A 20,696-nucleotide genomic window follows, 5' to 3' on the forward strand; every position below is an offset into this window, starting at 1 on the left:
GAACAAAAGCCCAGGTGCCCCCTGAGGAACAGGCCCCGGGAGAGGCGGCTCGCCTGGAGGCCTTGCAACCTCGCCGATCCCCGGGCTGAAGCTGGGGCGCCGGCCTGGGGCGGGGTGAGGCCGATGCAGCTAGCCTCACCGCAAAGCCCAGCCCCAGCCAGGCCCCGACCCACCCTGGCCGCCGGGGAAGGGAGAGGGGTCCAGCTGCCTGGCTCGCCCAGCGCGGGAGGCCAGGTTATCCAGTAGACCCAGCTGGTCTCCTGGAGGAGAGCGCCGGGAGGGGGCGGTGCATTCGGAGACTGCAGCCTGGCCTTGTCCCCGGGCCACGGGCAGGCCCCCACAACTCCCCTTGTCCTCGCCGGCTGGAGATCAAACGGCTGACAAGGCGGCTCTGTCCTTCCCGGTCGGACAAGCAATTTCAAGTCCGATCCCGGGCGGTGGAGGAGGGGGGCTACTTCCAGGTTGCAGAGATTTCATGGAGGGAATTGGGGGGCACCTCGCAGAGTCACCCTCCTGCAGAGAGCTGGCCACGCCCACTTCTGGATCTGTGTGTCGGAGTCTTCTCCCACGTGGAGTGCCCCTGCCCCTCTAGCGCGTGCTTCCCAAGGAGACTAGGGTGTGGGGGCGGGGCAATGCTTGACCCCTAGGAGTTAGTGGGGCCCGGAAAGGCGAAGATCCCTTCTGGAATGGGATTCAAACAAAATGGGCCCTCCTCTGTGCCCTCTTAGTATCTTTTATTTTGTTCTCTTAGAGGACCAAATCCACACGGTTTATACGGAGACACTTTTGGAAGTTTCTACAAAACGTGCCCCCCCCCAAGTGAATCCTACTGTAACTACTTTTCCAGGGAAGTGAAGCGATTGCATATATTTTCCCAGTACACTCACACCCCCTTCCATGCCCAGCCCCCCTTTCTGAGTGGGTGGGTTTGGACCTGCTTGGACTCAGTGTACCTCAGTCATTCACACAGCACCCCGCCCCCTTTCTCAGGGGTCCTGCTCCCGAGGGAGGGAGAGTGGGGGGGGCAAAGACTATTTTATTTACTCCCCCCGCTTTTGCTAAGCCGGTGCTGGGGGATAAGACCAGCACACAAAAAACAGCAGTTTGCACGTGTGGCCGGCCTGGGTTGCGGGTGTGCGCACTGGCGAGTGTGTGTGAGTGCGCGCGCGCGTGTCTCGGTGTGTGCTTTCTTGTTCTCTTATAGGGTACAATGTTAAAAAGCCACCGCTAGTCGCCCCCAGTGCTCCGACTCTCTGGGTCTTTTTGTCTCTAGAGCAGATTAAACGTCACGTCCGCACTTGAACTTGAATTTTATCCCATTGTACAGAGGCAGCCCCAGCCACAGAGAGACCGAGAGCTCCCGGAGAACCCGGACTCCGCCATCTTCACGTTGCAATCTATAGCTCCCGTCCACGCCCGCACCGACCCGGGCGCACTGGGCGAGCCGCCCCGCAGCCCTGCTCCCCCTGGGCCCGCGGCGCCGGGCAGCGCTGGGGAGCGCGCGCGGGGACTCGCAGCCCCTCCGGCCGGCGCCAGCCTGCCAGGTGACCCGGGAAGGAGCCGCTCCCGGAGCCCCCCAGAGCCTCGGAGGGGTCAGCCTCCGAGAAAGAAAAAAGCAGGCAACGCGCAGAAAACCCAGAAAGAGCCGAACCAAGGCAGTTTTTCATTGCTTTTGGGCTTTTGAGGGGGCGGGGTGAGGGGGTACGAGACAAGTCCCCAAGTTTTCTTTGCTTGTTTTTTTTCTTCTTTTTTTGAAATTTGTTTGCGTTTTCCTCCCCCCCTCCCCTTGGGTGGAAGTGCGCGTTCCACCTACCAGACCCCGAAAGAAAAGTGTCAGAGGCCGGTGCAAAACCCGGCGTAACTTCAAGAAGACATTTACAAGTCTAAGAGGCCAAGCACTTTGAAGGAAGAAGTGTGAGAGATATTTTTCCTCCAAAAGAATATATTTTTAAAGAAACCAGCCAGCCCGCGGCGAGCAACAGCAGTTTTATCATTTATTTTTGCCTTTTCTATTTTAGACCAAGCCATCTTCCTGGCTTTTTCTTTTTTTCAAAAACAAAAACAAAAACACAGCCCAGAAGAAAGAGCAAAATAAAGACGAAGAAGAAGAAGAGGAGGAGGAGGAAGCGAGGAAGGGCAGAGGCACCAACCCGGGCAGAGGAGGAGGCGCGGCGGCGGCGGCGGCTCGGACCCCCTCCCCGGCCCGCATCTGTGCAGCTCTCCGGGCGATGCCAGAATAGATGCCGGGGCAATGTCCCGCCGCAAACAGGGCAACCCGCAGCACTTGTCCCAGAGGGAACTCATCACGCGTAAGTGTTTGCGGCGCGCGTGAAGGGCCAGCGGCCGGGGCTTCGGGCGCCCGGGGCTGGGGACACCAAACCGGACTCAGCGGCCGGGCGCGGGGCCCTGGGAAAGTTTCTCTGCAGCCGGGGGGCAGCCGCTGCGGGCTCCGGGCCGAGGAAAGGGCGCGAGGGCTTGCAGGCGGCTATGCGCGCCGAGCCCGGCTGGACGCTCGGCCTTCCAAGCGGCGTGTGTGGCGGCGGCGGCGCTGGTGGCGGGGTTTGGAGAGGAGGGGGAGGGGGCCGAGGAGCGGAGGGGAAGGGGGAGCCGGGAAAAGTTGGCGAGCGCGTGGGTCCGCGCTCCGAGGAGCGGGCGGACCGAGCCCCGAGTGCGCCCCGGACTCGGGGACCCACAGGGAGAGGGGGTGGCCGCAGGCTCCGGGTACCCGGTCTCTGCGCCCGGCCAGGCAGGGCGCCGGCCGCGCTGGTGCTAGGATTCCGAAGCCGCCGTCCCCTCCCCTCCTCTCGCTATTTGCAAAAGAATCCAGCTGCGCAGCTGTTTGCTGGGCTGGAGCACCCCCTCCTCATTTCCCCACCTCCGTCTCCTGGGACGGTCTTGCCTTCTTCCCCCCCAGCTCCAAAAAAAAAGGTGTGGGGGGAGGATTTGGGTTGGTGAAAAAAAATTCCTGCCACGAGTTAAAAAAAAAAAGATTGTCAGGAGTGGGAAAAGAGGGATGCGCTTATAACAGTAAAAATGAAGAGAGAAAAAAAGGAAGGGGAGAAAAATACCTATCAGCCTCTTATCCATCTATCTCAATATCTTTCATCTTCCCCATCTAAATAAACAAGGCAGGTCGCGGTGCAAATCCGCCGGATTTCAAGCAAGTAGCGGGGTTCGCGAAGTCAGGCAGCAGGGCAGACACGCAGCAGCTTCCAACGCCCCAGCTGGGTTCATTTAGAAAAGAAAACGCCAGCGCGAGCCGCGCAGGTACGCAGTTCTCCCGGAGCCCGCCGGGTCCCCGCGCTGGCATCAGCGAGGTCGGCTTGCAGAGCTCCGGGCCGGCCCCAGCCGCCGCAGCCTGCTTGTGCCTCTCCCCGCGTTCTTTTGGTCGCGGTTGCTTTTTTATTTATTATTATTTTTTATTGCAATAGAAATAAAATTTCCTCTGGGTGCCATCGAGACCGCGGGCAGGTTGTAATCTTGCAATCCTTCGCTCACCTCGCTGCGCCGGGGCCGGGCTCCCGGCGCTGGAGCTGTAGAAGGCTGTGAGAGACGGCCGCCGCCTAGGACTGGCTGTCCTGCGGTCGAGAGCCGAATATTTATGTTATATTTTAAAGAATTTAAATAAATAAATAAATATATAAAGGGGCTCTCCCCTCCCCTCCAACCCAGCACAGGAGCCATCTGCTCGAAGCTATTGCTGTACCCATCTCTCCTTTGTTACCGCAGACGCGTTCGTTAGTAAGAATTTGTGCGTTTATTATTATTTTGAGGGGGGCTATATATTAAAGTGAGGTTCTTGGGAGACGGATGCCTTTTAGGGGAGGAGGGAAGAGGAGCTTCCTTTATTTATTTATTTTTTCAATGTTGTAATGTCAAAGGAGACTTGCTGATTGCATTTAAAACAAAATGTTTTGCAACCAGATTTGAGCCTGGTCTCATCAAGATGCATTTGACCACTTGACATTTATTTCCTTCCTTTAGTAAGCCATGGCCATGGGCTATTTTACAGCTTCTTCCTACCTTTAGGTGAGGTGGTTGCTAAAACATCCATACTTTTAAGAGCCTAATTTGTCCAGGAGGCAGTTTGCCCCCGGGAGCCCCTGTATAATTGTAAGGATTGTTTTTGAGGAGGGGAGAGAGTCGATGGGAAGGGGGAGAATATGGGAGCCCCAGCTCGACTCACGAGCGTTTGCAGTTGAGTATTAGGGAAAAAGGCAAGGAGGTTTGCTGTCCCTCTCTGGGCATCCTTGGGACATCCTGAGCAAGCTCTGACCAGAGGGACTGGTGGCAGCTGGGCCTGGGGGTGAGGGGTGCATGATGTGACATCCTTCCATTCTGCCTTGGTTCACTGTCTCACCCTTGCTCAGAGCAGCTAGGAAAAGCCAGCTGACGCTGCAGCAGAGACAGAGAAGGCAAAGAGTCTTGGGAAGAAAAGAGGGGCAGGAGACCAGGCTGCTAAGCAATTCTACCTGCCTTCCGGGGTGCCCACACGTTGTTTAAGGGGCTTAAGCCAAGAGTGTGGTCCGACCAGTGCTCAGAAAATGCTGCTATCCCCAAAGCAGCTGGCTTTTCTGTCTGTGCTGTGTCACCCCGGAGGTGGCAAGACAGGGATGCAGGAGCTGTACAGTGGCCTGGGGAATGTGACTAGTCACAAACTGGGATGTAGGAGCCCTGGTCGCAAGGGTTCTGAAGCCCTGGCCAGCAAAGCAGGTGTTGTCACAGCTCCTCCAGGCACTCACATGCGAGATATCAGATGTGAAGGAAACCATCTAAAATGTGGCGTATCATTTTCAGTTGGGTGGCAGCCTTGGGCCTGTGGGGCAGCAGCTTAAGGTTCTTTGGGGATGATGCAACTTAGAATCACCAATGGCCTAGGAAACCAGAAAAGCACAAAAACGACATCCATGATCTTGGTGTGTTTTCGGGGTGGGGGCTGGAGAAGGACTCCGTAATGAGTTAGTTACATTCTACAGACAGGGCCGGTAAGAAAAGGAGCCAGGGAGCTAGGAGAGTGGGAGACAGCTGGAGAGGACAACCTGGGCTTCTGGTTTGTTTCAAAATGTTTGACCCAGATGGATGCGGCTTTTCAAACAGGAGGACAGACACAGCCATTAATAAAAACAAACACAGAACAACACAGGGGCAATGATAGGAGGGAGCTAAGAGGCAGGCGCGCCAGGCAGAGGGAAGGGCCATGCCAGGCAGGGTCAGGCAGAAGGAATGTACTTTAGAGTCGGTGGGAAAGCTAGAGGCTTTCTGATGGAGCAGGGGAGGTAAGACGGAGTGGTCAATTATAGGTCCCAATTAAGCTAACTTTCAATAACCCACTAACAGGTTTCCATGGAAGACTAGTAATTTTTTTGTATGCATTCATGATTTTGCACAACAACCGGAGACCCAAAATTAACTGCGGAAGTTAGGTTAGCTGTATTGATTCCATACTAGCCTCTTCAAACTGGGTTTTGTGATTGTTGTATGCGTTAAAGGTGCCTACATTCACAATAATCTGAACCCTAGGGTACAGTGTACCGATAATGGTCCACTATCATACTAACCTGTGTCTCTGGTAAATTTCATAGGACATGGGGACCCTCTTTTATTTTTCTCTTTTTGGTAGTCAGGTAGGGGCAGTGAAGTTTGTCTGTCTTTTGCACAGAAGGGAAGCCCGTGTCATTAGAAGTGTCAGCAGCTTGGATTCCATGGGAGAATACAAATGTGTTCGTCAAAGGTGTTATGCCAGGTTGGTTTTATTCATTTGTAATTCACACCAGAGAGAAAACAGCTATGAGCATATTTTAACAACCCCAATATTTTTAAAGGGTATTTTTCCTCCTCTTATTTGAAGATTTTTTTAATAGATGCATGTTTATTGTTTGGAAGGGGAAGGTTGCTATCTGCTTGAGCCTGGGCTTTGGCAAATCTTGTGTGGTCTTCAGAATACTTCATAACAGGAAAACAAGTCGGCTCTGCAGTCTTGGGGTGAATGCAGTGACTCCTAGGGAGCTGGCCTAAGACACTTGGGAGGGTCTGGATTAGATGGCTAGATGCACTTCTCAGCTCACCGCTGAAGGACCCAGGGGGTCTTCCTTGGCCAGAGGAAAGGCCAATGCTCGGTGTATCTGATAATAATTAGAACTATGTCTCAGGTGATATGGATGCATATAAAACAGTCTAGCTGTAGACTCCAGTTTCCTACAACAGCGAGCAGGTTTTCAGTGCCTTATCGAACTCTGACTCCTGACCGCTCCTCCCCGCCTTTAGGTATCCATTCTGCACCTCCTATCTCCTTTGCCTTACACTCTCTGTAGCTTGTTGTGATAAAATACTTTCCAAAGTAAACTTTCGGTGGAATTGGCTTTGGTTAATGGCAAGCCTGATGCTCCAAGCCTCGCCTAGCGCCTCTCGTCAGCTAGGGGGCGCTCGGTGCCCGTGTCATGGCTGCGGTGCCTCCGCCGCTGTGCCTGGGAACCCGCGTCCATCAGCCGCTTAGGCCGCCCCAGTAGCAGCGGCTGCAGTTTGTGTCGCTGCACAATGTCTTAAGCGTGAAGTTGTAATATTGATTTTCCAGAAGAGATTCGTGCAGGACAAAATGAGAATATAAGTTTGAGAAATCTATTTTCAAGCTATCGCCATCGATTTGTAAGCCCTTACCTGGCAGGTGGGGAGGTATCTTCTTTTCCTTCGATTTCCTTTTCTTTTTAAACAATTAAAATTGTTATTCTTGAATGAGCATACGTCCCCTGATCTGTCCATGGTCTTGACGTTCTGAACATTTTGTTTTGTTGGTAAGGCATTCAGAATCCGTTTAGGGAGTCTGGGAACAGAGGACATCATTTTAGGGGTGGTCCATCTTGGTGCATGTTACCTGGCCGGAGTGGGGGTGGGTTGTCACTGAGAATCGCTGCTTAAGGGAGTCCTGGACATAAGACAGCTTGATGGATGGAAATACCTTCAGCTCCTATTTGATAGCACTCCCAATGCCATCTATTCCATAGTGAGCCCATGGAACTAAGGGAGCCAGCTCTTCCCCTAAAGACATGCCATCACTCAAACAATGTGGACAATTTTGCTTGTAAGGAGTGTGTGCTTGCCAGGGCCAGCAGCAGCCATACCTCTCACCCTGGGGCAGTGTCCTTCGTGGATGGCGTGTCGTGAGGCTACACTGCTCCCCAAACATGTGATTTAGTGCTGGGGAAAATGTGTACAGTATCGATGGTGGGGTTGCTAGACCTGTAACGTCTGCCTTCACTTTAGAGTTGGAGAAATCTGCAGACTGGCACAGCGAGCTGGAGTCGCACACGAGTTCAGTGGGTGAGCTGGAGAGCTTGCCATGACACAGGGAAGTGCTTTTATTCTAACCTGAAAGAGAAATAAACTAGGTCAGACAAAAGCCTTCGCTGTCACCAGCTGGAGGAAGAGGGCCAGCCATTTATCTGGTGATTTCTCTACTTCGTTTAATGTTTGAATCCGGCCAGCTGCAAGCGCACCGAGGAGGCAGAGGATAGCTGGGAGGTGAAGAATGTGGCGCCTTTCAGCCTTGGGTCCGGGCAGTGGCTTTTGGCTTGCAGAGAACTGGGTTTTTTTTTTAAAATTCAGTTTATAGGTACTCCCAATCATTTGTCTTGGAGTTTGGGGGCCTTTCTGAGCTGTGGCTACACACCAACACAGACATTCAATTCGTCGGGGAGATATACGAGATATACATACATACATACATACATACATACATACATGCATATATATACATACATACATGCATACATATATATATATATATGGGGTGATGGGACAGATGGTGGCTGGATGTTTTCCTGTGAGAATCTCATTCATGAAGGCAGGGCTCCTTGGCTGCTCGGCTGGGCTTTCCCTTTAGCTTAAACTCTCCAAGGATTTTGTCCACCAGGCTAATGCTGATGTCACACCTGGGGAGGATGGGTGAAAATGAACTCTTTTGGGGGGCTCTGCCCTGCATTGAATGGTCGAGGTATTGATGTCGGCTGAGCACCCTGCCCTGAAGACTTCATTAGCTGTAGACACACTTGTTTTCTGCTTGGTCGGGAGGGGACAGAAGAATGCTGGGGATGGTGGTCCTGTGTCATACAGCTGTTCCGATAGTGGCTTTGTCTCTTCACTCAGTTGACTCTTATGATCCTGCTGTGGGGGGGGGTGTCTTGAGTGCTCTGCCCTCCGCCAGCTCTCCTGCCTCATAAATCTGCTTTCCCATACTAGGGAGTGGAATACTGGCCTGTGAGAGCTGCTCACACTCCGTTCCCCGTGTCTCTGGTTTGTGGACTGGCTCTCCTCGGTGCTTAGCTTTCCCAGGATGTGCCTAAACACTGCTGGGAGCAGGCTGTCACGGGCACATGTATCTCGTGTCCTCCTCAGGGGCTGGTGAGAGGTGGGCATCAGCGATCTCTTGTTTACTCATAGAACGGCACTAGCCGGTGAGCAGTGCTCTGTTCCGGGGACTCTCGCTGGCGTTTTGACATATGCAAGTCTTTTGTGTAGCTGTTGAAGTTCCAGAATTTCATTCTTTCCCCCCCTCCTCTCTCTTTCTCTGTGGCAGCTGATAATTTGCTTGGGTGTGGAATTAGCCAGCTCAAGCTATTTACTGCAATGAAATGCCAGACCACACAAAATTAAGTAACTTCAAAGTAAAAAGAGTTAAAAAAATGCTCTGTTTTGCTATAACTTTTTATGACCTTGTTCCACTGAACTGCTAAAACACAAATACATTTTCGAACTGCTCTAAGGACCTTCCAGAACAGCATGCGGAGAGACTCGGGAAAGCTGAGTGCCAATATTACTGCGATTAACAAGTGCCTCACTCCGATGGAGGCATTGCTACAAACCAAAGATGAGGGAGTCGGAGCCATATTTAAATTTCTACCTTGGAGAGGAGACATGGGAAGAAACTGCTCCCCTTGTGGGCTTCTTGAGGCCTCTGAGGACCTGGATTCCCTTAGAGATAGCCTTATGTGCATTGTACCCATGGACACCCCCCACGCCCGCCTTTGAAAACCCAAGCATTAAACAAAACAAATGCCCTCATTTGGCCACAGAGAACACACTTATATCAAATCATTGCTAGCCCCGTTGTAGCTCTGAAGATGGAATGCATTTGCCGTTTCATGGACAAATGTGTTTAGAAGGTGTTCTGTCGTTGATAGATTTTTTTCTTCCTCTCTCTCTCTCTCTCTTTTTTTTTTTTAAAGGCAGCTGTTTTATTTATCGAAGCTTATGTTGATTCTTTCTAATCTGTCATGAGCTTAGCTTTTCATTTTAACTTTTTGGTATGGTGAGGGCCTATGAGAATGTCTGAGTGTAAATTTCCTTATTCCTTCTGTAGTCTGTTCTTAGTTTTGAGGGGATCCAGCTTGCTGAACTCTGCTTTTGGGGTTTGGGGAGCTGTGTGAAGAGGGAAGAAGGGGCTAGGGCTAAACCTGTGGGATCACTTTAGGCCATGTTTAGAGGCTGATCTTAATCCACTCACCTTTTCCCCAGGCCAGGCTGTTAAGAGGACAGTCTGTGCAGATAGGGATCCCTTGTCCCTGCCGTGTGACTTCCCTACCTAGAGTCTGTGAACCAGTATAAGTAAGGTTTCCCTGTAGCCAGGACATCTTCATGGATCAGAAACTCCCGATCTTTCTGGAATGCTGACAAGGCTCCATCATGCCCCTAGGTGGTCATCTCAGTATTATCCTGGTCACTTTGCTGGGAGGAGAGACCAATGTATTTCTCTCTGTCTTTATCCTGCTTGTCAGAAATAGTGAAAGTTTCAGGCCAGATGTGGTGGTGCATGCATTTAATCCTAGCACAGGAGGCAGAGGCAGGTAGATCTCTGAGCTTGAGGTCAGCCTGGTCTAGAGAGTTAGTTCCAGGACAACCAGGGATACACAGAAAAACCCTGTCTTGAACAACAAAACAAAGCAAAACAGAAAACAAAAAGAAAAAAAATAAGACAAGGAGAAAGAAAAGAAATGGTGAAAATTTCAAATTTCAGTTTGAATTGTATGCTATAGTTGGCATTAAACAGGCAGGGTGGCCCTGTCCTTCTGGGGAGGTAGCTCTTGGAGAGTCTTAGGGAGGGGCAGGGGAGTGACACCTGGGGCCTGCTGGACTTCTAAATCCACCGAGGGCCAGTGGTCAGGGCGGATGGAGTGGAGTAGAATGTGTAACTCCTGCTTTGGACCCTGGTGGCTGGGACCCAGCGTGGGCACTCCTGCCAGCTTCCCTGTCTTCCTCCCTGGGCACTTCGTTGTTCCCTCAGTTGAAGAACTTATCAAAGCCTCTGGCCGTGCATTGCGTCATCTGGTCGTAGATCATTTTCTCCCCCAAGAATTGATTCCTGCTTTCCCCTCCTAGTTCCCTCCTTCCCTCCCTACGGTTGTTATTTTCCCTCTGATCCAGTAAATTAAAAATTGATGGGGGCTCAGAAAGTGGTGTGCTGTGCCGGGTGAAGAGTAGGTGGTATTCCTGTTGCTGTGTCTCTTGCTGTCTCAGCCCCTCCCGAGTATCCACCCGGAAGAGAATGAGAAGAACTCTCTGCAGGCTGTTGGTAAGCACAGGCTAGCCAGCCGGCTGAGGCTCCGGCTTCCTGGGAAGCAGGCATGAAGTCTGCACTCAGAGGAGGCAGAGCTCGGTTGGTGCTGAGCATTTCTTGTAAACATACATATGCATTGTTGATGGCGGCTGTGACGTTGGCGGCACACTGATTTAACAACCTGCCCTGTCTCCCCTCACCCTTCCTTACTGACCCCACCTATCTTATTGAAATGGTACTTATTGTGGGTTAGCCATTAAGGATGGAGATTTGGCATTGAGCAAAGGGGAACATGAATCCATGTGCAGTGTCTACAGCTGTGTGTGTGTGTGTGTGTGTGTGTGTGTGTGTGTGTGTAATAGTGCACACACCCCATGGCCTGGGGATAGTAGGTAGCTAATCACTTGACTGGAATTCCCTGAGGGGCAGGTGCAGGACAGTTGTTGATGGACCAGGATGGGCAGAGCCCTAGGATCTGTGTGCACCCAGGAGACTCTGAGGCCAGGTAAGGCCTTCTGAGCCCTGTTGGAGGTTTGACAGCTGCTTGGCTGGGCCAGTGTGAACAGCTCCTCTCCGTTTCTGTCTTCTGTCCCGGATTCCTTCCTAGTGGAGCTGAGACATGGGAAGTTTGCCTTAGGATCAAGGGTTTCCCATTCCACTTAACAATGCTGCCCATTATTTGTGAAGCCTGATTTCATTGCCTCTAAATGCGTTTACCAGCTGGGAGAAGGCCCAGCCTTGTAAATAAAATGTGGTTTTGTTGTAAAAGAAAATCTAGCTTCCCCCCCACCCCCGTGTGTGTGTGTGTGTGTGTGTGTGTGTGTGTGTGTGTGTAAATATATATTTGTTCACGTGCTTTAGATTTAATATTTCAGAACTCTCTCCAATCCTGTGGTATCCTACATTCAAGCAAGTTGCCCACTGTATCCGTCCATTCAGTTTTCCTCTTTAATGAGTCAAACATTTTAGCAACCGCTGTTTTATTCGGCTCATGGTGTATTGAGAGCAGTAATATTTTGCTAGCCGCCCGACACTCGGAGCTTTTCAGAAAAGCACTTGTCTTTTCAGAGGATTGCTCTACCTGTTACCGCCTTGCTCGTTAAGGCCCCAGTTTGTGGGATGGGGCTGAGGGAGGGGCTGGTGTGTTGAGTCCTGGGCTGGGATAGTTGCTTTCATTTGTCTCCTCTCTGTGTGGCGTGTGGGATGCTCCCTCCGCAGAGGCTGGGTCCTCCGAGGCAGTACAGAGCTGAGATACACAAGTGTCTGGGCCAGACGTTCATCTCCAGTACAAGGCTGCTGAGGAGGATTCCCAGAGGGCCAGCCTCCCTTTTCTCAGGACTCGGCCAAGAGTCTTTCCCATTTTCTTTCTTCCGTTATTGTACAGTTCTTAGAAGGGACACACACACACACACACACACACACACACACACACATACACACACACCATGCCCAGCCCATATCCGCCTGCCAGCGGAAATGAAACCACAGCCTTTGGGGGTGTCTCTGAGAGCCTCTGCCTAAGCTTTCAGGCCCAGTCAGCTGGCTGGTTCACCCACTCTAGCCCAGAAGTTGGGGTTCAATGGGTCTATGCTGCCTGAATGCTGGGGGGCAATCTTGCCACCTTCCTCAGGAGAGAATCAGTAGCAACAGGCCAGAGTTCAGGGATCCACTCACAGCCTGGGGGTGGGGAGAGGAAACCCCACTCCTTTCTTGGCATTGACAGGGCCAGCCTGCCGTCACCTTCAGGAGTTTTACTTTCAACATTGAAAGTGGGAGGGGAGGTAGTTTTTATTTTTTATTTTTCCTGGTGCCTTCTCCTCCCAACTCCTTTAGTAGTAGCAGTGGGTTGGGACCCAGTCTTAAAGCCAAGACCTAAGTTCTGAGCTGAGCCTGTGCTGGCACAGCAGGCCTGTCTGTAGGGATCTGGTACTCCAGGTTGGCTGCCTGTACAAGGGGAGACACAGAACTCCGAAGGACAGCTTAGTAAATAGTATTGGAGACCTTCACACCAAATTGCCGGGGCTCACGTGGCTTGCTGCATGAGGAAAACAAGACAGACAGACAGATTGAACACAGATGGGCAGACACACAGCCAGATACTACAAAAAACAATGCTGGTTGGAAGTCTCGGTCAAAGAAGGTGTGGTGGGGAGGGACACTGTAAATAGGCATCTATGACACTAATTTTCATAAGAGTCTGTGTTTCTTTGGAATTAGAGAATTGTTTTGAAATTTTGTGGCCTGAAACCTTCTAGCAGAGAGGACATAAGTCAAACATTAGAGAAAAAGTTAACAGCAATAATAATGATAATAAAGAATAACAAAAATGTTATAATAATAATACAGTGATATTTTTATTATTCTTTATTATCATTAGTGGTAGACTCAGTTAAAGGTAAAATGGAGCCCTTTGCTGTGGAGATGAACGTTGGCCTGGGGTTGTGGGTTTATTGTTTTTATCAAAGGCTGTGAGTATCAGGCGCACTACCAGGCTGATTCAAGGCGGGCATTGAAAATCCATACTAGATATAGCACCTTACCCTGGTTTGAATTCTCAATTTTATTTTGCCTTCCTTTTTTTTCTTTTGCTTTTCAGCTCATTTCCTTTGTGCCTTTTTTTTTTTTGACCAAATAATATTTTGACACCCTCCTCCCATTTATTAGTGTTCTCTTTCTGCAAACGGGGCACAATACATCCTTATATTTCTAAAGGACTGTTTGCACAGCCCTCTCTTTTGGCTCTGAAATTATGTATATGTAATTGGTAATTAAAGGTACAAGCTTTTCAATATAAACAGTATTGCTCAATGTTAGATTATTAAAGGGAAAGGAGGCACCGAATAATTACCTTTTACGTCCTGACAAACGATTTACAGGAATCCAGTCTTTTCCTCGAACCTCCAGCTTGAAGGTTGTGATTTCGTTTTAACCACGGCAAGGCAGCTTTTCATAAGACAAATCAGTAAATTAATTACGTAGCATTGTCTTCAAGCTTCCTTTTAAGTAAGCTCCCATTTCTTTTTCAAGTGTAATTAATGGTTTCTGGGCGGTGTGGTGAGGATTGCCCCTTTACCTGTCTATTTTTTTGGGGGAGGTTATTGTTGTTAACAGTCTATAGACAACAGATTTAGGATTTACACATCTGCAGGGTGTCTCTGAACTGCCATGTTTTCGGGTGTTTGTCTACATCTAATTCACGGAGGGCCCTGGGTGCCTCCCAGTGATGAAGGGCAGAGACTAAGGTGTGATTTCCACTGGCGGTACCTGCTCCTCTCCTTGTATCAGGCGTGGTTCCAGGGGGGTACATTCTAAGTCACGGGCCTCGGATGCTGCCTTCAGTTTTGCACGTGGACTCACACAGGCCCCGTGCAAGCTTATGCTCAGAAAACACGGGTCAACGACTTACATGGAGTGTTACAGATGCCATAGAATATTTCTCTTCAGCTTTCCACTCTGGCTCTGGCCCATTAATAACCTCACTGCCACGGAATTTGTATCTTTCTCCTTTTCACCCCTCCAGCTCCTCTGTGCCAATCATCACCCTCTCCTAGCTGCTCTATAGCTTGAAATTTACCTTCCTCCCTGGTGTCAGACCCGTGGCTGTTCCCAGAGCCTATGAAGACCCAGCCGCTTGTGCCTTCTGCCCAGCCGACATGGAAGAATTCCAGCCAGGGTTGTCCAGACCCCAAGGGGGAACACCGAACCCCCTTGTCCCCTGCCTTTGATTTATTATGCCACTTCCATGCTAAGCTTTCCAAAGATCCCTTGAGGGAGTGGCTGATTCTCGACGCATTTATTAGCTTCAAAATATTTAGGTCCCGTGCCCCTTCCAAAATAATAACGTAAACAACAAAAGGAAGTGTCCTGACTGCTGAAGAAATTTAAAAACATCCAACCCATTGAAAGTGTGGTTTGAGATCTGCCAAGAAATGATTCTGGAGTCTGAAGAGAGTTTTTTTTCTTTCGTCTTTCTTTCTGTGTTGGAATGAAAAGAAAACCAACCGATAAAAAAGGATGGTGCGAGCTATGGTGTGAGCTGCTGAACCCTGAGAATTTTATGAGGGTGTAGAGGTCTGAGCAGGAGCGCAGTGTGCGGGAAACCAGGCCCTCTTCAGCTTGCTTTACCCTTCTGCGTTCTGGAACCTGACTCCTCGCTGTCTCCCAGCACCCTGCTTCTTTTCTGGGCAGGGCTGGCTTTCCAGCGCCTGTCTGGGTTCCCGGGTTTCTGTTTTCCAGGTTGGTGCCAGGCCAGGGCTCAGGTAGAAGAATGGGAGTAGGAAGCTCATGAATGGGCAGGCTAAGAGCATGAATGAAGAGAGCCGGTAGGGGAAGGGCAGGGCTCCAGATGGAGCGAGGGGTTGGGGCGCGTCACCCGCTGGAATAACCTGGGATAGTTTAAAGAATGACGATGTTCGGTTTCCCGAGTCATTGATCTGGAGCGAGAGGCTGTCTGGGCGATGCTCAGGTACCCCCCCAGTGTGAGAGCCTCTCCTCCTGCTGATGCTGCTGGCAGCCTGGGGGGGGGGTGTGGCGTGCTTATGCACATGTGCGTGATGGGAGACATTGGCAAGGTGTGCTCTTGGGTGGGGGGCCAAGAATCAGTGCTTCTGTGATGACTGTGGGGCTGTGATGGTATGGGAAGGTGGACTCCCAACTCTGGGAGGATTTGGGGTGCCGCAGAAGCCGGCAGTAAAGGGGCCTGCTTTTTAGTGGGAAGGGATGGGGGGAGCCGGTGCCTGTGATCACCTAAGCACATCTTTGTCTTCTCTGTCTCCTTCTCCCCCCCCCCCCCCTGTCTCCTTTCTGTCTCCAGCAGAGGCTGACCATGTGGAGGCTGCCATCCTCGAGGAAGACGAGGGTCTGGAGATAGAGGAGCCTAGCAGCCTGGGGCTGATGGTGGGTGGCCCCGACCCTGACCTACTCACCTGTGGCCAGTGTCAGATGAACTTCCCGCTGGGGGACATCCTGGTTTTTATAGAGCACAAGAAGAAACAGTGTGGGGGCCTGGGCGCCTGCTACGACAAAGGCTTGGACAAGGGCAGTCCCCCACCCTCCTCTCGCTCTGAGCTCAGGAGAGTGTCCGAGCCAGTGGAGATCGGGATCCAGGTCACCCCTGATGAAGATGACCACCTGCTATCACCCACGAAAGGCATCTGTCCCAAGCAGGAGAACATTACAGGTATGGCATTTGCTCATCTGGTGGCTGCTGAAACCACGCCCCCAACTGGTCTCGTCCCTCTGTCCTTGGAGCATTGATTCTTGGGGAGGTCCAGGGCCTTTCAAGATGGCCCCTGGGTCACTCTCTGGGGCTGTGACCCTCTGGAGAAGACACCTGAGGGAGGCCCAATGTTGGCTGCCTGTTGGCTACTTCGCTTTTGGTGAGGGAACTCTATCTTGTGCTTAATCCGGAAGTGGCCTGGAGCACAAGATGGAAATTTGGGGGTTGGCTTGGCCCTCTCTTTGTTGGTGATCTTGGCTCAGTCCCTGGCTTTGGAGCCAGGATTGGTTTGGACTCTGTTGTTCCCAACCTGGATACAGGGTTGTCCTCATTTCTAAGGTGGAGTTTAGGAGACCTCCCTTTGTGCCGCCTGTTGTAAGAACTCAGAAGACTCGAAGTGCCGCAGTACCTGTGAGGCATTCACATGTGGCCTTTGTCTCCTCTCTTGGAACTTGGTTTCCCCAGCTGTGAAAAGAGAGGGTAGGCCATCTGCTCCATGAACCTGCTTCTCGTTTTCCCCGAGCCTCCTGTTGTGGGAACCAGTCTGAGCTCTGACACCATAGGGGAGAAGGGATGTTCTTTTTCGGCCTGCTATTTGGTTCTACCTGGGTAGCTGTTCTGCCCCAGGTACCCCTTGTATCCTTGCTGGAATGTGCCTTCCTGGTGACTTTGCTGTACATCTTTCCTTCCGGGCCATACCGTGGCATGCGAGGGTCTCCCAGGGAGCCTCTGTGTATTGCTTCTAGGGAATTTGGGAACTGGGTTCTTCTGTGTTCCCACAAAGAGGCAAGAAGATAGGCTTTAAAGCTCGTGCAGACGATGGTTCAAGTCCTGCTCTTTGACTACTGTGGGCTAGCTGCTTCATGAGTTTGAGCCTCAGTTTCCTCTTTTGTCGGTAGGGAGGGAACAATCCTGGCAGGCCTGGTGTGGGGTGCAGAGAGAAAGGGCTCCCTCTGACTTTGCATCATGTAAGTAGGTAGCTTTATGGGGAAATGTAAAGATAGCCCCTGCGGTGTTTGGGTCATGAACCCTAAGGACACTGGGGCACTGGCTGTTCTCAGGAGGTGACACATAGCATAGACCAGGACCTCACATCAGAGGCAGTCACTGTCACAACAAGCCTATCTCCACCACATGGCAGTTGTACACCTTTGGTCCCCAGCTTGTCTGCCTGTACCCTGGGAGTAACTGGACAGTCTGCCAACCCTGTGGACTAGCTTGTTCTTGACTTTGCTTTTTGGTGGGCACCTAGTAGGAGTCAGGTATGAAAACAATGCCAACATAACCAGACATAAAAACATGGCCGGCGTGATACCCTACCATTAAGGCAAGAAGGGTGTCTGGTGAAACCTTGTCTGTGTTGTCAGACATGCCACTTGGGATGGATTTCAAAAAGTGGGGGGGCATCTGGTGTCCACGGTGTCCAGCAGCCTTTGAGGGGTGGCTGGTCCCTATTAGCTTTCACCTGCTGAGCCCAGCCCCCAAATCCTCATTTTATGTTGAAGGCCTTTCCCAAGGAGAGCCTGTGGATCACTGTGGGGAAGTCTGCTTAAGAAGACAGCGAAGTGTGACTTTTCAGAAGGCGGTTAATCTCCTCGGCCCCCACCCAGCCCTGCGCCCCACCCCCACACTGTGAATGACCCACAGTATTTTATTTTCTGTGTGACGGGAGACATCCTCAGCCCTCCTGTTCAGTGGCAGGGCAAGAGGAGCAAGGTGAGGGAATGGATTTCTTCATTCTAGAAGAAATAGGTAGAATAAGCCCTTGGAAATCTAAAGAGATATGTTTGTTCAAAGTGTTTAAAATGTTACTCTAATCAAAGGCGTAATGTACTCTGCATGCTGCGTCAGCTGCGACTGGTCATTTCATTTTTACTACCCAACCTACCCTTCCTTTCTGCCCCAGGGTCTCCTGGTCCCTCCCTACTGGGGTACCAACTTTTCTTTCTTTCTTTCTCTCTTTCTTTCTCTCTTTCTTTCTTTCTTTCTTTCTTTCTTTCTTTCTTTCTTTCTTTCTTTCTTTCTCTCTGTCTTTCTTTCCTTTTCTCCATTTAATAGAAAGGAAAGATTAAAGAATAAAACATCAGTGGCTCAAATGTATAAAGTAATTTAATATGGTGAGAGCATTAATTATTTTAGCTTAATTGAATTCTGAGGACTCTGCAGTCCTTGCAGCTTGGTAGACAAGGCCTGTTTATTATTTCTCTGTGTAGATTAACAGTAAAGGAAACACAGATAACTTTCAGTTATTTATTGTAAAATAAATGTGTCAATTCATGTGTAAAGCAAGCTGCTCAAAGATAATTGAGTCTTTATATTTTAAGAGGGGAGCTAGGAATCACGGACTCTTCTCCACCCAGGCTTCTGGAAAGCCTTACAGCTGCTGTCCAGGCCCTGGCACACCGGCCTCAGTGGGCCCCTGCTCCTGCCCCCCGGCTGTGGCTTCAGGGCTCGTCCCAGCTGCCTCATGCCCTGCTGCTGGCTTCATTGGCCAGTAACTGGTGAGCAGGTGGCTGCTGATTCTCGGGACTCTGCTTCTGGCTGACCAGGGTGACTGAGTCCTTGGAGGGTTGGTTGTGAGAGTGGCACATTCTGGTTCGCATCCCCTTTCCTCTCTACTAGAAACTTCTAGAAGCAGGGCCCCAGAGATGAATGGAGGTGTTGAGAGTCTTCTTGTCCTTAACTGTGTCCCCAGGGTGAGAACTGAGTTGGGATTTGACCAGTTATTCAACCAAGCTGTGGACTGGCTCCGTACCCTTTCTTTGGCAATGCCATTCTGGAAATGGCTATAAATAGTTTGTAATCTTTTTGTTGTTTTAAACTATAGAGGGTTAGGAAAGCACAGAGAGGAATTTATAAAACTCGGTTCCTGGATGGCACTCATTCATTCATTCATTCACTCACTCACTCACTGAAGACCTACGCTCTTCCTCTTGAGAAAGTGACCCTCACAGGGATTGTGTGAGGACACAGCAGTTTTGTCTTTGACATTGGTGTGTTGGTCTGGGGCCTCCTTGCCTGCTGTGGTTAGAGGAAGTTCCTGGCAGCTAGTGTCAAGGCCCACCTAGGGATGGTGGTGATTGGCCAGAAATAAAGCCTCTGGCTGGAGGTCTGAGTGAAGAGCGTAAGGCCTACTTATGGTAATACCCACCCGAGGAGGTCCTGGGTGTGGCTAGTGATGGCTTCCTTGGCCTCTCCCTGCCTCTAGCAGGATCTCTACCTAGGATCCAGGTCCATGCACCCAGGCTGACCTGGGTAGGGATGAGGAGACACAGGGTTTGCTGAGAGGTTGTCTAGGGAAGGGATGGAGAGGAAGGGGTTCAGTTGTTTGAGGTTTGAAGCTGTGTGGGAAAGACAGGATGTGAGGCCACCAGGCTCCCAGCCCTTCACAAACTCAGTTTCCTTATGTGAGCACGCGGCGTGTGACGACTCAGGCGTGCGTGTGGGTAGCTGGTTTGGGGAAGGGCACACGTGTGATACACGTGTGCAGTACACGTCTGTGTCCGCCATCCCCACCCCCACCCCCATGGAGGTTTCTACCGTGGCTCTCTGCTCCGCAGCCACACATATTTTTGGGTTTGAGGAAAGACTCTGACAGTGCTGTGGAAGCTTCTACCGGGTTCTGAGATTCACACACAGCAAACAATGGCAGGCTCGAGATGGGCAAGGGCTCATCCATCACACTAGTGTCACATGGTGATGCTGTCACAGTGCCTCACCCTGGGAAGGGGATGGGGGGACCTTGGTGTCCCCTGGACGGAACCCAAACACCGTTGCCCCAGCTGGTCTGAGGGCGAATCTCTCTCCCTTTCCAGCCTCCGTTTCTTCCTGCACCCACTCTTCGGCATCACGAAGAGGGCTCAGTGAAATGAGGCCTGGGGATACCAGACAGCTCAGATCAGAGGGGGACAGCCCGGCAGAGGAGAGAGTGGACCCGGCTGAGCACTGAGGGGAATCCTGCTTCCTCAGTCTCAGTCTTGGAGCTGAACCTGGCCCTTTGCGTTCTCCTTCGATGGCCTCCAAAGGAAACTTGGTTCTTCATGTTATCATCATGTCCATACCTAAAAGGGGGCCCAACGGGGAGGAATCTGCTCTCGATCATCCCAGAATGAAAAAGACGAAATAAAAGGAGGACATGACTCTTCCTAAGGGGTTGAAGTTATTTTTTGTTTTTTTTTTTTTTTTTTTTTGATACAAGGGGAAAAACATGCAGAAACAGCAACATCTGGGACAGTCCGGAGTAAACAAGGCCAGACCAAGCTGAGCTATGTGTGAGGGGGGGCAGAAGAGCAAGAGAGACTCTGCTGGCCAAGAGGGGCATCCAGGTCAAGAGACTGGCATAGTCAGGAGAGGGGAAGCCCAGCCCAGTCCCTGGACAGAAGTTTAGGGTGGGGATGGGGTATGCCAGCCAGGAAGACCTTGTAATAGACAGGGACTGAGGGATGCTGGGAGGGAGAACCTTGTGGCTTGGGTCCACTTTGATATGTTAATAGGCCAGGTTTGATCCCTCACACTCCAAAGCCCAAATGTTAGTTTTCTGAAATATCGGATATAGGGTAGCGGTGATGGGAGGTGGCAGGTCCCTAGCTTGGAGGTGACAGGTGGCTATCACAATGGTGTCTGTGCTGGCTGGCTGTGTCTTCACTGGAAACCTGAGCCGAGCCCAGGAGGATCCTGGAGAGCCCTTGCACAGACAGGGGTTTGGTTTATCACTGCTGGAGGAAAGGGGCCCTGATGAGCCCCATGACTTCCATGCTGCTCTGAGAATATTTGCTGCAGGCTATATAGAAAATTCGATGTGAAAAACCAAAACATTACCCTAGATGTGAGAGAAAGTAGGCTTGTGCTGGAAGCCGGAGATAACCCCACTTGCAGGCCGTCTCAAAACACTTGCATTTGATCTGCTTGGAGCTGGCATTTTCCCTCAAAATT

General features: G+C 51.0%; 1 protein-coding gene across 4 annotated transcripts in view; it reads left to right on the forward strand.

Moving 5' to 3' along the window:
- Positions 1–1,227: 1,227 nt before the first annotated feature.
- The window catches only part of Bcl11b (BAF chromatin remodeling complex subunit BCL11B), a 90,779-nt gene continuing 71,310 nt past the window's right edge, over positions 1,228–20,696 (forward strand). Inside the window, exons 1-2 of one of the 4 annotated variants that reach the window (XM_013112234.3) lie at positions 1,228–2,309; positions 15,363–15,725. In XM_013112234.3, the coding sequence (XP_012967688.1) occupies positions 2,252–2,309; positions 15,363–15,725 (421 nt within the window). In that variant the 5' untranslated portion in view covers positions 1,228–2,251. Of the gene's footprint in view, positions 2,310–15,359; positions 15,726–20,696 lie in introns of all 4 variants that reach the window. The other 3 variants (XM_005068345.4, XM_013112237.3, XM_005068346.4) reach the window with 3 other exon arrangements.

Source organism: Mesocricetus auratus, unplaced genomic scaffold (assembly GCF_017639785.1).
Source record: "Mesocricetus auratus isolate SY011 unplaced genomic scaffold, BCM_Maur_2.0 Super-Scaffold_15014, whole genome shotgun sequence".
Lineage (NCBI taxonomy): Eukaryota > Metazoa > Chordata > Mammalia > Rodentia > Cricetidae > Mesocricetus > Mesocricetus auratus.